This window comes from Phoenix dactylifera, chromosome 3 (assembly GCF_051530095.1).
Source record: "Phoenix dactylifera cultivar Ajwa chromosome 3, Ajwa_hap1_PhDact_Kaust_v1.1, whole genome shotgun sequence".
NCBI classification, from domain to species: Eukaryota; Viridiplantae; Streptophyta; class Magnoliopsida; order Arecales; family Arecaceae; genus Phoenix; species Phoenix dactylifera.
Window position 1 is genome coordinate 40076330 of NC_143192.1, and position 14187 is coordinate 40090516.

A 14187-nucleotide genomic window follows, 5' to 3' on the forward strand; every position below is an offset into this window, starting at 1 on the left:
TTTCTTTTTTGATTTCCCTACCTTTGAACATATTCAAACATGCAATATATATACTTCCAGCAATTCTTCACCAGTTTAAATAGTGTGTTGCAGAGAAAAACTAGTAACATCATCTCTGGGAGGGAAAGACAAAGTGCTGCTTATATTAAGAAAATTTACGTATTCAGACAACCAAGCCTTGAAGAGATTGTCATACTGATGTCAGGCTTGTTCCTGAAATAAAAATCTGTATTGGTGTAAGGGGCAAAATACAACAAAAAATGATACTGCTGCAGGTTGAAAATCAGATGGACTTCCTCCTGCCTGTCTCTCCATTGTTGCTACAGCTAATGAAATTGAATACCTTTTTCTTGCGCAACCCCCCCCCCCCCCCCAAAAAAAAAAAGGCGAAAAAAAAAATTACTAAAGGGCGATCAGTTTTGTGGATGGACAACATTTCTTCTTTTTTGGTTCTGATATATATAGTAGTACTTTAATGACTATGTGACTTTCTTCAATTTCTACTTTGTCGTTTTTTTCGATTTAACTGAACAATAAACGGCAAAGTTGTGAGGATAGCACAAATATAAAAATAATCAAAATTTTGGAAACTCTAAGCTTTGGTCATAAGATTTGAGAAACCTTGGATCATTCTTAAAATGTAATTCTCATTTTTACAGAAGTAGTATTAGTTTCATATGATGGAGAAATTGCGCACCTAAAAAATACTACCTTCATCTGTAGAGAACTGAAATACTGTTCAAAGTTCAAACACTTATGCAGTACCTTTAGGTCACTGTAACCAATTGGAATTGTCTTCCCTGAAGCAGGAGGATGATGAATCTACCCTGGCTGACAAGCAGATCATTGATGGTCAACTCATCCTTCAATTTAGACATATTTACTCACACCAATTCAGTGACCACTTATCATCTCTAATCCCCTTAAAACTCTATTTGGCCCTCTTGACCTCCTTCTTGTTTCATGCTCATATTTTGGTTTGTGGGAAGAAAAAAATATTAACAAAATTAGTGCATTAATAACATGCACATGTATGCTACTCTAATATGTGATCTCCACATGCCTATAAAAAGAGAGAATTTTGCATGTCAACACCAACGTTAACAATGCCATATGGATCAGAATGTTATGCACTAAAATGGATTCAGATACTTAGTTTAGTATTAATACAAGAATGATGAGGTCAATTTATGACTGTTAGGAAACAAGAAAGAAACATGCAGACAGAAGTATAGGAGTTAACACTAGTCAAGCATAAAGTGGTGAACCAGATTTATATGATATGGTAACGTACAACAAAACTTGGAGGGGAATCTGATAAATATTGGGTCCCAGGTTTGTCTACAAGGTTCAGAATGAGGAGGGAAATGCTCATCCCACCACAAATGAAAGTTATGGTAATGATTTTGTAAAAATTTGCATAACAGAAGAATGTAGGACTTGAAAGCATAAATGAAAAAGAAGAAAGCATAAGGATAAACCCACTATTTGGTTGAGGTCTGTTGGTCAACAACCACAGAAGATCATAAAGAGGCTTTAAATTCTGCATAATCCTTGGCAAAGTGTGAAATGATAATTTGAAGATGGTATAAGATACATTGTGAGTTCAGATGTGGATAAGTTGCAGATTCTTACCAGCAGGAAGCATTGTTTCTGGGTAAAAATCATCTTCATACTTGCAACATCCGGCTGACGGGAAGACAAGGCAAAGTGTGGTCAGTATAGAAGTGACAACAATGATCATAAAAATCAACAAAAATATGCACATCAGTGACACTTATGAACTTATGATCGTTCATCATGTTTTCATGAAAGACAGGTTATGAGATGCAAAGATAGTTTGATCATTTAGTAACGAATGTAAAGCTCAAGAGTGTAAAATAACTTGACAAAATAATTAAAATACAAATGAAATAAAAGAAAATAAAGATCTCAAAGCTTGAATTTAGTAAATAATGTTTCAAATGTTTGCCGTTCACAAGATAATAAAAAATGTCTCAAGTTGTCCCCCTAGAAAAATTTCCTACACAACATTTAATTCATCTTATGAAAGGAGAAGCAACAAGCTTGACAATCTCCATCCAACCACAAGTTCTCTCTCCTCAAGATTAAATTTTCCACCACTAAAATATTTAATACATCTCACAAAAAATTGAAGCATCAAGCATGACAATTTTCATCCAACCTAAGTAGCACAGTTCATAGCTACCCTACACCAAGTCTTGACACTTAATACATGCCACGGTATAAGAAAGCTCATATCTTACCTGGACTTATGCTTCAGTTGGTTCTGGAAGTGTAATTACGCGCATTATTGAGTCGTATACCAATGTAGTGCCACAACTGACAAATATAGTAACGTCAGCATTTCAAACAAGGAAATCAATACAAACGTCCGATAATTTAGAGACTCTTGACAAAAGGAATTCTTTTATTGATGGAAAATCTTGACAAAAGGAATTCTGAAGCTTGAAAAACATACTTTGAGCATTTGACAGTATTTGTAGTACCACTACTAGGTATGGTCAGGATAGTTCCAAAGAAGGAAATGTTTTCTGTGCCACAGTTTGGACAGGGGCCCTGGGTATACAAAGTATCTATCAGATTGCACCTCTATTAATAATGGCATTTCAAAATTTTAAAAACTGTAAACTATGAAGCACAATATGGATAGAAGATTCACCTTTAAAATCAAAAAATCTTTCACGATGGCATTCGTGAGCAACTGGGATAACCAAAATATAAGAGGTAAAGCAGCAAACCATGTGAAAATGAAACTGAAGGGCTCTGGCAACTGCATTATGACAATGAGCTTGTCAGTCAAGAAGCGATTTTAATAAAGTACAAGCATTGCATAAAGGCAATTTTGTAGGCAAAATTTTGTTAAGCTAAGTGAACGCTCCAATAGTACAAAGGAAAAGCAAATGATGCATTAAGACTGGTTAGATATACTAATGGAGCACAGATTGTTACTGTGAAGCAAACAGAAATTATGGAAACCAATAAATTGGACAAAAAAGCAAAAGGTATTGGAGCATAAAGTTTACTTGAAGGTCCTAGATGTGAGTTCATACTATCAACTGGCTACTTCTTAAAGTGCAACTAATTCGGCCAGCAATCTATCATAATACTTTAGTAACTAATGTTATTTGTTTCATATTGTGATGTTGGCAGCAAGTAAACAATTAAAATGTGATATGTTTATGATGTCATGTTTAACCTATAATGTGAAGATATCAGTTAGATGGATAAAACAAAACCTGACATATTTGAAAAGAAAAATTAAATCTAAGATATTATCATCGAAAAGAAAAAAAATGAATCAGGTTAACATGGCAAAAGCTTCGCATAATGCTCGATAGTTTACTCTTTAATCTCATACATGTTCCTTGAAATTTTCAATATCAAATATCAACATTCAACATTCCATATGGTAATTAGAATACAATCAAGGGATCTTTGTTAATCAACTGTATCAATTATTCCCAAATAAGATATTAAAGAATGAAATAGAAAAAAGGAATGAATCTGTTCCTCAAAAAATTATTAACTAACAATAAAATATCCTCCTGGCCCCTCTCATTTATCCTCAAGAACTCATAGTTGACACAAGACATATGTAGGGTACAAATCTATAAGAAGAAATTCTCATATATGGGAAGGACCTGACATTTGTACAAGCATTCGCAGGAATCATGGAGCATCAAACACCAAGAACTAGAAGTGATTGAACTCTAAGCAGAATAAATGATACTTCAGCAGATACCAAGTCCTAGTTAGAGGCCCTATGAGTAGGTTGGAGCAGCTAACTACGACTGCAAACTGGCTATGTCAGGTTCAGGTCATGCTTGGACTCAAACCCAAACAGTTGGCTTATTAAGTCAGGCTGAGTTGGCTCCAGCAAAAAATTTTTTGGACTCATTGGATCATTTAGGCCAGATCAAGACAAACATGGTCCAAGTCCAATCCAACAACAAAAATGGTCAGATTTGCCATAGTATTTGGTCCAACGCAAAGAAAAAAAATCATTTGATGTCTTGAAGGAAAACTAGTAATGATACGGAGTACAAATGAGAAAACTAAAATGGATATAACTAACAAGGATGCAATTCGACAATAATTGAACCCCCCCCCCCCCCCCCCCCCCCCCCAACAAAGAAAAGACCCATACATGGCAACTGGGTGATTGATTTCAAAGTCATAGGTTTTTGGCTTGAGTCAAAATGAGCCAAGGAAGGTTGAGTTGGGTCATCTAACGTTTGACTAGTTTTAGACATGGTCAGTACATGTGTTAATTCAGCATAGTTGAATAGGAAAAATGTGATAATCCGTACTTGATTCATAAACAGATCATTTTTCAGATACAAACCTGACCTGCAAGATCTTCATAATCGGTCTGGACCAGGCCTAACTGGGTTTGGTCATGGGTTGGGCCCATCTATTTATGGGCCTACCCCTAGCAAATACTGAGTGCCAATTGGAGCCCCTATACTTGTTGTATTGCATGTATGTATGCATGTGTATTTTATGTTTCAACTAAATACTATATATATTTATGCCATATAAGCAAACCATAAAGATACAGTGTATATGTGCCAAAAAAAGGACAGGGTGAATGTATCGCCATTAAAAAGGTAACTATTAAGTAGAGGTTCAATTCTATCAATGTATTGAACTAGTCATTCAACAGCCTGGCACAATAAAGGAGGAGAATGTATTAAAGCAAGGGGGTCTTAACTAACCTCCAAAAGATAAGTAATTTCAAAGCCTGTCAGATCATCTAGAAAGAAAAACCTGTTATAATAAAAAAAATAGATGGAAAATAAGAGCATGTTCCTAGAAAATGAATGATCGAAATTATCACATGAAAGATTATCAATTTGAAGGGCATCCAGATTACAGATGCAGTTAATACTACAGAGGGCAAATGAAGTATCAATTAGTAAACTGAACAAATTTTTTACTACAAGTTAGGACAATTTTGTGCTGCTGCTAATTGTGCATGCATGAATAATGTTAGAAATATAATATATGCCCAAAACAAAGTTGCATAAGCACATTTCTCTATAAGAACTATATTAAGGTTCTACAAACATCAATCATCCAAGCCTTCCCCACCAAAACTGGGTCGGCCATGGAGAAGAAGTTTTAAAATTGCGAAGGCACCATCAGATATTCCTCTATGAGACAGGCTGATAATAAAGGACCCTTAGTGATTTCAACTGTGGGGATACTTATATGGTCAAGGTTCAACTAAAGGACAGAATAAGTACTCAAAATTCATTATGCATGACAAAAATAAAAATGAGTGAATATGTGCTATATGACACAATGTTAAATCAACTGAATCTTACGATAATTGACATAATTTAACTCTAAGAAAATCCATTTACCCAGAGTTAATATTTGCTATATACAGACTCAATATTACTCACAATGTCAGAGCAATAACAGCTGCTGGCACATTTAATAAGAACATCTTGAGGTAGTCAACAGTCAAGTCACTGTAGACCTGCAAGAGAAAGAATAAAAAAAAATATGAAAGAAACAAAAATTAAAAAAAAACAAAGACTACATTTATTTTAAGACGTGGATCTTCTGAAAGGATAAGAAATTAAAGATATGTTGTTTTACTGACATTTTAGCAAGTCATATACATAAAGATTTGCCCACCCTGCCATTATAATGAGTCATGCTGAGATCATATAATTATTTGAAAAAAAAATGGGTTTTAAAAAATTGAGAGATGTCGTTCATGCTATGGAACCAATCTGCATATTCAAGTTCGACATTCATGTCATTAGTTATGTACTATATTTGCCAATGAAACTTGCACCGCTCATTGAGCTGTACCGAATATGTCTACTTTGAATAGTTGACCAATAGCATTTTGGAGAATCAGATTCAGAGGGACATCAAAGGGTTGTCCATAATTGAAAAGAGATCAGCCACCTATTTTTAAGTTTGCAGCTTATTAGATCATTCTAAGTTGCAAACATGGGGCACCGGCATCTTGGTATTATCTCAATGATTGATTACACTTGTTTCTTACATGTAACTGCCTTCTTCTTAAGACTTAAGAATTATTCTGGACCTTATAATTTATCATTCATTTGCTTTGATTCACGTTTGTCAGTGATTTTGAACTATGAACAGTACATTGCACGCATGGAAAGAGGATCTGAGTTTTTTTTGTTTTTGAACTGAAATTGGAGATCATCTCTTCATACTTCAGCCAATTGTTATCAGAATGAATTGCAATAAGATCTCAGACAAGTCATGTTCAATCTATCTAATCATTTACAAATGTTATCATTTCAAGTTTACTGCAGCAAGAGAGAGTGTGTCTGGAATGTTTTCCCCAAAGTTATCTGGTGTATTTTCAGAGGATAGCATGGTACTGGTGCATGCCATGTATCAGTACGGTATGTGTGACTGACACTGGCACCTGACACCTTAATCCTTTCTTTTCAAAGAGTATTTACTAAGAAAATTTATGACACTCTATGCTATTTTATAAGTCTTAAGCTTGTCCTGAAGAGTATTTGATTTCTAAGCAAAAATTAGCTATTGATGAGATATTTTATGCTTGCTCAGCACTAACATTGCTGCTAAGCCCACTGAACCACACTGGAACGCAGGCTCATTGAGAAGTAACCTCTTCTTGATCCTACATGCTTCCTGTTCAAATCAGTAGAAAGAAAGTCCATCTCACCATACCTAAGATTAATATTGCTTGTCTTGCCAAACACTGAAAGCTGCTTAAGAAGCTGTTTATTGCATACTTCACTATCTTTGTCAGCTAAGCAAAACCTTGTTTTCGATATATATAGAGGATGTATAACAGTACGAACCATCAATATAAAAAGTAACAACCACAACAGCTAACAGTGTCTTAAAAATTAAAAAAAAAATTCCTACAAGACTTATACTAGTCTCGAAGAAAAATTCAAATGTAATCATTGAATTGGATGAAAATGAAAATACATGAAGCTGCAGGTCTTTTAAAAAATGAAAATCATAGTGTAATACATGGATAAGCAGGTCTATGAGTATTATTGTCGGGTTCTCCAAGATATCCGAATGAAGCATTTAACTGAAAATTAAGACATGAACTCGTGATACATAGATCTGTACAGGCAAGGAAAAAGTTTCAGAAAACTCACTAACTAATGTACCTTTTTGCTACGAAGACTGCACCGTGGGCCTTCTTGTACAATGCTGCTTCCTTCTTTCTAGAAATCATATACACAAAACAAAGTTTATAAATTAGAAGAACAGGAGAGCAGGGCTAATATTTTTATAAATGGCAGACAAGACACATAAATGGGGAATATGACATAAAAATTTATTGAAATGATGTAACAATTTTATGTAATATACATAATCTTTTATGTAATAATTTGTTTCTTTAGATTGCTAGAATAACTTTGGGTACATAGAACAGTTTAAAGATTACTCGATAAGTGATTATGATGTAATTTATCTGAACTTTCTACATAATAAACCGACAGAATGCATAAGGACTAACACAGCAAAAAAAAGGGGAAAGCCGTATCAACAAACTCAGGCATGCACCAATCAAGGATACCACTGAATCCTGTAGCCTGGGATGTGTAAATGACAAAGTGTGTCTAATGTCTGTTGGCAAAATTTTAGCACAAAGCATATTCTTATCAGACGTAAAAGGAAACTATCAAAAGATGAAGTGATCTAAATGCAAAAGGTACTTTGCCATTGAGAATAGCAATTTTAAATTAGAGGTTGTATCTTTAAAATGGTTAAGATCGGAATGTCATTTAATCAACAGCCATCATACCAATAATTCATGAACTGCATGTGTCTTGGAGATGCCTATCAAGCAGGGAAAGCATAAATGTAACATCATGAAGTCATATTTGTAATATGCATATTTTTCTTGCAGAACATGAAAATGTACGCCTGTATGCAGAATACATGCATGCATGCATGTATGACTGCATGCATGCATGCATTCATGTATGTATGCATGGATGCATGCATGCACGAATAAAGAGTTGCCCTAAACCAGTCTCAAAAATCAACTTGAATCAGTGCATGGAACCTTCCAGTGATGAAACAAAATTAAACCAATCAAAAATACTAACTATTGAGCATAAGTCAAGAAAATCTTGGAGAAGGTCTAAACAATAAATATATTTCCTATTATCTGTCTGAACTCTAAAGAGAACAACTATGCATCCATCTCTCCTACTTCAATCTAGTGTGTTTCCCTTTTCTTTTTTGAACTTTATCATCAGCCGTTCTTTTTATTCAAATTTTACTCTTTTAAATAGTAGAACCTGTTAAATGCACTCAACGTTTTCTTTTTTAACCATTTAACTTACCTATCTTAGGAGAAACTTAAACTTAATTGGATCTAACTGAATTATAATAAAAGCCCCACTATTTGGTGTTTTCACTTTTCATAGTTCACCCTTAATTAAAAAGTCATATGCATCACATGTAATGGAATCACTGCCATCAATGAATTATGTGTCACATTATTGGCAAAACAAAATGATGGTAAATTAACCACCCATCAGATATTCCTTTCAGTTTGATACAGCATGTGATGGAACAATAGCCATCCATAAAAATCAATTGCAAGAATAGCATGTGTGAAATGCTAGTCATACTTAAGGTTACTCAAAAGCTAATGCGCCAACCAATAAAAAAATCATGACAAAGCCACCATCCAACCATCATAAGTGCAATTATCCACAACTGTATAATATGAGGATCGATTGAATTTATTCAAGAAACTGAGAAAGTCTTGTTTTCTAATCATTCTTGGTTATGTTTCCCTTTTTCATCGATATGAAACCAAAAAGGTTCAAAAAAACCACACCCTTAATCTCGCCTTCAATTCATCAAATTCAGCATCTGTCATAATGGGCTTCCCAGCTGCATAAGCCATTGAAGCTTCCAAAAGCTTTTGTTCATCTGGACCTATTACAATAAAGATATAAGAATGTTCAGTAAATGATAATATTAAAAATATCTTCATATGTTCTTGAATAGAAACTCAAATGAGCAGCCAAAGGACCGAAATAGTCATGCAACGTGTAAAAAAGACAAAGATATACTTAGCATGACAACGCTGCTTCCTTCCCACATTAATTCTTCCTTGAGATTATCAAATTCCTCGTTAGACATTATTGCTTTTTTCTCATAGTAGAATGACTGAATGCAGAACAAGTAACAAGTCAGTATCTCTCAGACAACATTCAATAAGGCATAGTTTATATAATTGTCAAATTAAGAAACTTTGTCGCAGATATCATCATTCGCATAAACAAGTATAAATAGAATGAATACTTGTAATGCTTGTAGAAATTCCTGTTCAAGTTCTCCTAGCGTCTTCTTCTCTGCCTTCCTATCTATGCTGCAATATGGCAAGATTTTGCTATCAACAACTTCGTCATCCTGAACCTGACCTGGAATGAGGCATTAACATCAGGATGGACAAAATTAGATTGTATGCCACTTTGACCATAAACATAGAAGAAATTCACAAGAAACATGCTGAAGAAGCATAATAGATGAAAGTTGCTTGAATATAATATCCACAACTCACTATGTGGAGGAACAACCTAAGGTGCTTCCAATGAAATCTGCTTTGTGTTTAAGCAATCTCTTGAAGTAATTTCTTGAGTTAGTCAAAAATAGAAACATCATTCTTATTAAAGTGACTAGGTTTGACAACCTCAATATAGAAACAGCAGAGAAAACAAATAAATTAACTCAATGGTGTTAAGTGAGTTTTGTAGTCATTCTTGGAACAAATTTATTTGAAGTTGGCCTAATAAACTACTTTTGCTGTTTGTCTCTATCAAGGCTAATTTCCTGACCTAGAGCTTACAGCAATTTTCCCAACATCAAGCCTCCGTGCAGCAGCCCTATGATAGGAACGCAATCGGTGATTTCAGTCAAAGGGCTAAAATTTTGCTCGAATTCATTTGAGACCAGGTTCTTGTCTTTTTCACTTAAGTTTTATTAGGTTTATTTTGGAGTATTACCAACAAATGTAGTGTTCTAAGTTCTAACAGCTCCTAAGATGAAAGAGGGCCTGAGCAGGATCTAGTTAACAACGAAACCTAAAATAGAATGGAAAAGTGGTTTATCCGAACTTACTACAACATGTTGATATAGAGAAAAAGCTTAATTGCTCTTAACCCATGTTATAATGTGACTTCTCCTGATATATATATATATATATATATATATATATATATATATATATATATATATATATATATATATATATATATATATATATATATATATATATATATACATATCCATATACATATATATCCAAACTCAATACCTAAGTGCACATGCTTTTCACACTGAAGGGTTCCATTTGACATATTTAAGGAAACTCCAAATTCTAATGTGATTCAAACTGAGCTTCTGCTTTTTCTAAAATGCTCATAAGCAATGGTTTTGGATATTCCATATGGCACCTTGTTCAACATGTACAGCTATTCACAGGTTTCCCAATAAATCTTTCATTAGTCCACTAAGGTTTAAATCTTCCCTTCAGCAACTCCACTGGACTAGGGGACAAAATTAGATTTACAGTGCATAGTATCTCATGGTCCATGGATCGGTCGTGTGCCTCTAGCAGATCTCAACTGCTTGATATTTTCATCAACGGTATCTTCCATCTTCAGCTTGTATTATTTGTATGTCTTCAAGATGTAGACTGTTGACCTTAGGATTAACACAATCATACTTAGAGAAGTCATTGATAAAAGTCAGAAAAATACTTCATGCCTCCTCTAGCATCAAACCTTTCAGGTCACAAACAACTGTATGTGCCAGATTTGGACCATTGTTTCCCTTCAAGCTTTTTATGTATTTTATACACATATTTAACATGTGTACATCCCATGCATCTAACAGGCAGTCACCACCACAGTACAGGATCAATTTATATTAACCATCTATTTAAGTTTTTTAAAAAAATAAATAAGAACTAATCTATCATGCCAAAAACTAAAATGATACACAAAAAACCAACTAAATTTATAGAAGGTTTAGGATCTACAGTATATTTTCTGAAAAATTCAACAATCCAAGTGAATATGCCTTTCCTGAAATTGTTCTTTAGTTTATAGCCTGTAATTTTTCAGATTTAATAAAACAATGGTTCTTTCAGAGGAAAATTAGATGTAAATCCTCCTTTTGCTGATGATAGGCTGCCTCTGTTAACAACCATAATAGTTGGATACATCCATCGCAGACTTGAATATGTCAACTAGCCTAATTTTATCAGCTAATGGTTGGAGATAGAACACTAGGTATTAGCAGGTCTGATTGCTCCTGATCAGGGACACATGCTTAACAAAAATAAAATGTCAGTCTAAAAATCTCCTTCATGAATTTGAATTTTTTTTGGCATCGTTCATCAGTTAGTAGTGGGAGTCTTCCTGCAAGATATGCTGGCCCTTTTTAATTGTGCATGCACCTAGGACCTCTCAAGAGCAATGAAGAACCTTTCTCTGAACTGATCACGTTATGAACCCATTGGCAGCACATTAATTTCAATGAAGGTGGATTCACTAAATATAGACTTCTAAAACTACAAGAAAATGTTCCAAGGTCCAACCCAGCCATGTTAATGTTTGCTCCTGGTGAAGGTACAGACACCAATTTCAAGGTGATTAAAGTATGTTCACCCATTCCATTTATTCAACATGTCTTTTGAGCAAGCATGATGCATCTATGTTTATCGGCTGGCCTACTAAGGATCAAACTATACTAGGCAAGGTGCTAAAGAAAACTGGACAAAGCAGTGAGCCTCCAACACAAATTTGACAAAGTTTCCACTAAGAAAACCAGTGGTCCCAAAGAAAAAAATCTCTGATTGAGGGTAATCTCAAAGCTACAACCTTGAGTTATCTCTATGAATCAAAGCAACAGATTTCTCTCAGATCCAAAAGCAATAGCAGAAGAAGATGGAGATCAAGCAAGTATGTCCCTCTCAAAATCAAGAAAGAGAATGAATGAAGAAGAACTAGTCTTCAAAGGGCATCTACTAGCATAAGTTTCCTACAGTTGACGGTGGTGTTCTATGACCCAAAATGAATTATACTTGAGATGATTGTGCCATTTTTACATGTCACTGGATGTCTATCTTCCTTTTTAAACTTTTTAGCTATTAGAAAGACACTTCCATCTCATTCTTAGCTTAACCCTTCACACTTCTATACAATCTCCCATATCTCATCATATCATTCGCAATATTTCTTGCTTAATGTCTGTCTGCTAGCAAATTGCTGCACTATTCATTCTACATCCTACCTGCAGTGCATATGCACCAATAGTTCCATATTAAAGATCAATAACTTATTAAGCAATCAATACCCTCTGCTTCCTAGATTTTACCTTATATATCCTTATCTATCATCACTCTTCCTCCTTTTCTACAAGCAAAAGAAAAGGAAAAAAAACTCAAATATATTAATGATTTATATCCACTCTGTCGTTTGCTTAATCTCACTATTTTTCAATGATCACATGATACTCTCGCTCTAAATCAATTCATTTTCCTAGGCCTTCAAAAAGCATTCTTATAGAAACAAGCCTACGCATAGGATAGGGATGAAAGAGGATTGGATAATATCCGTCCAAAACTATTTTCATATTCGAATCTATCCAAATATGGATAAAAATTTGAGCATTCAACTAATATCCACATCTGTATCCATATCCGTCAAAGAAAAATGGATATGGATATAGATAGGCAACTATCCGATCCATATTCGAATATCCGATTCTATTTGTAACCCTATTTAATTTTATATAGCAGTCATGAACTTTTAAGAAAAATAAATAATCATATTAATATTCTATTAACTTGATTTATCATCCACTTAATAAGACTTTGGATTATGTGGTCATAAAATTTAATTATCCGATTTAAATTTGTATTTATATCCATACATTCGATATCCAATTTGTATCCGTATCTGTTTAACACAAATATAGATATGAATTTTTGTATCCCTATCTGTACTGTATTTGTTAAACAAAACAAATATAGATATGGATATGCTGGTATCCGATCCGATTTCAGCCCTAGCAACAGAAATAATGTCAAGCAAATTACTTGAAAAACAAGAAAATTGAACGTCATACTACCAGAATCATACTTCACCCGATCACACACAACATATCTTATCCCCATTACTTTAGGGCCCTCTACGCGTTCTGAACATGCTATCAACTTCACGCATAAACAGATATCATCGGCGAAGTAATTTCACAATGACGTAATTCCTTTCTCGTGCCTCTCTTATTGCAGTCCCACGACACCAAAGTTTATGTTGCATAAAATTTAAGTGAAAACGAAAAAGAAGCGAGAGGCATATCAAGAAGAGAGAAATGATGAGGAGACGCCGGGCCCAAAAACTGCGAACCTTGCTGATCGGCGGCCCTGGGACGCAGCACGAGCACCCTGCGCCGATGGTGAGAGGCAAGGCCAAGGGAAGCAGCAAAGATAGAAGATCTCCGGAAGGAAGAAGAGGAGGAAGGGGGAGAGGGCTTCAAAAGGAGAGGAGATCTGGAGGGAAGGCGAGGGGAGAGCAAGGACAGCCAGACCTCGGAGGCCATCTCCGGCCGAGCGACGATGATAGCAGAGGCGGGTGGGTGCTCGTGCTTCCTAGAGTGGGGTATACGGCCGTTTGGGCGTGGATAAGGGCGGGGAAAACGTGTGGAGGGAAAGAGAATGGCAAGAGAAGGACGAAATCTTTCCCGATTCTCACCTCGCTTCCCATCATCTGGAGCCAATGGGACCCGCCGGTCGGTGAGAGTACTCGAATTAGACCGTCGGCTGGCCGGATGGTCCTCCTTCGAGAGAATAAATCATCTACAGTTTGGTTCGCGAAAAAAAAAAATTTTATAAAAATATTATTTTTTAAAAATATATTAAAAAAGTATTTTTGAGTTGATAATGAAAAAATAAGAGATAAATTTGTAATTCTCATTATACTTTTAATAAAAATTAGATTTTTGAATTAAATAAGAATTCTTGATTTGATGGTCGATGATAGCTAAAGAGCTTTTTTTTTTAGAAAAAAAATAAAAATATTTTGATACTCGAACCACAAAAAAGTAATTTTTATATGTTTCTTATAGAAAAGGCTTTCTATGCAA

At 34.8% G+C, this 14187-nt stretch overlaps 1 protein-coding gene across 7 annotated transcripts in view; it reads right to left on the reverse strand.

Annotated features, from left to right (window-relative positions):
• The window catches only part of LOC103696961 (PGR5-like protein 1B, chloroplastic), a 15963-nt gene extending 2188 nt beyond the window's left edge, over window positions 1–13775 (reverse strand). Inside the window, exons 1-12 of one of the 7 annotated variants that reach the window (XM_088718378.2) lie at window positions 13174–13775; window positions 9340–9458; window positions 9108–9204; window positions 8870–8970; window positions 7179–7235; window positions 5436–5512; window positions 4743–4794; window positions 2684–2794; window positions 2483–2580; window positions 2268–2343; window positions 1636–1689; window positions 22–213 (exon numbers count right to left, since the gene is read on the reverse strand). In XM_088718378.2, the coding sequence (XP_088574504.1) occupies window positions 2274–2343; window positions 2483–2580; window positions 2684–2794; window positions 4743–4794; window positions 5436–5512; window positions 7179–7235; window positions 8870–8970; window positions 9108–9204; window positions 9340–9458; window positions 13174–13219 (828 nt within the window). In that variant the 5' untranslated portion in view covers window positions 13220–13775 and the 3' untranslated portion in view covers window positions 22–213; window positions 1636–1689; window positions 2268–2273. Of the gene's footprint in view, window positions 1–21; window positions 227–1635; window positions 1690–2267; window positions 2344–2482; window positions 2581–2683; window positions 2795–4742; window positions 4795–5435; window positions 5513–7178; window positions 7236–8869; window positions 8971–9107; window positions 9205–9339; window positions 9459–13173 lie in introns of all 7 variants that reach the window. The other 6 variants (XM_088718377.2, XM_039123374.3, XM_039123367.3 and 3 more) reach the window with 6 other exon arrangements.
• Window positions 13776–14187: the final 412 nt, after the last annotated feature.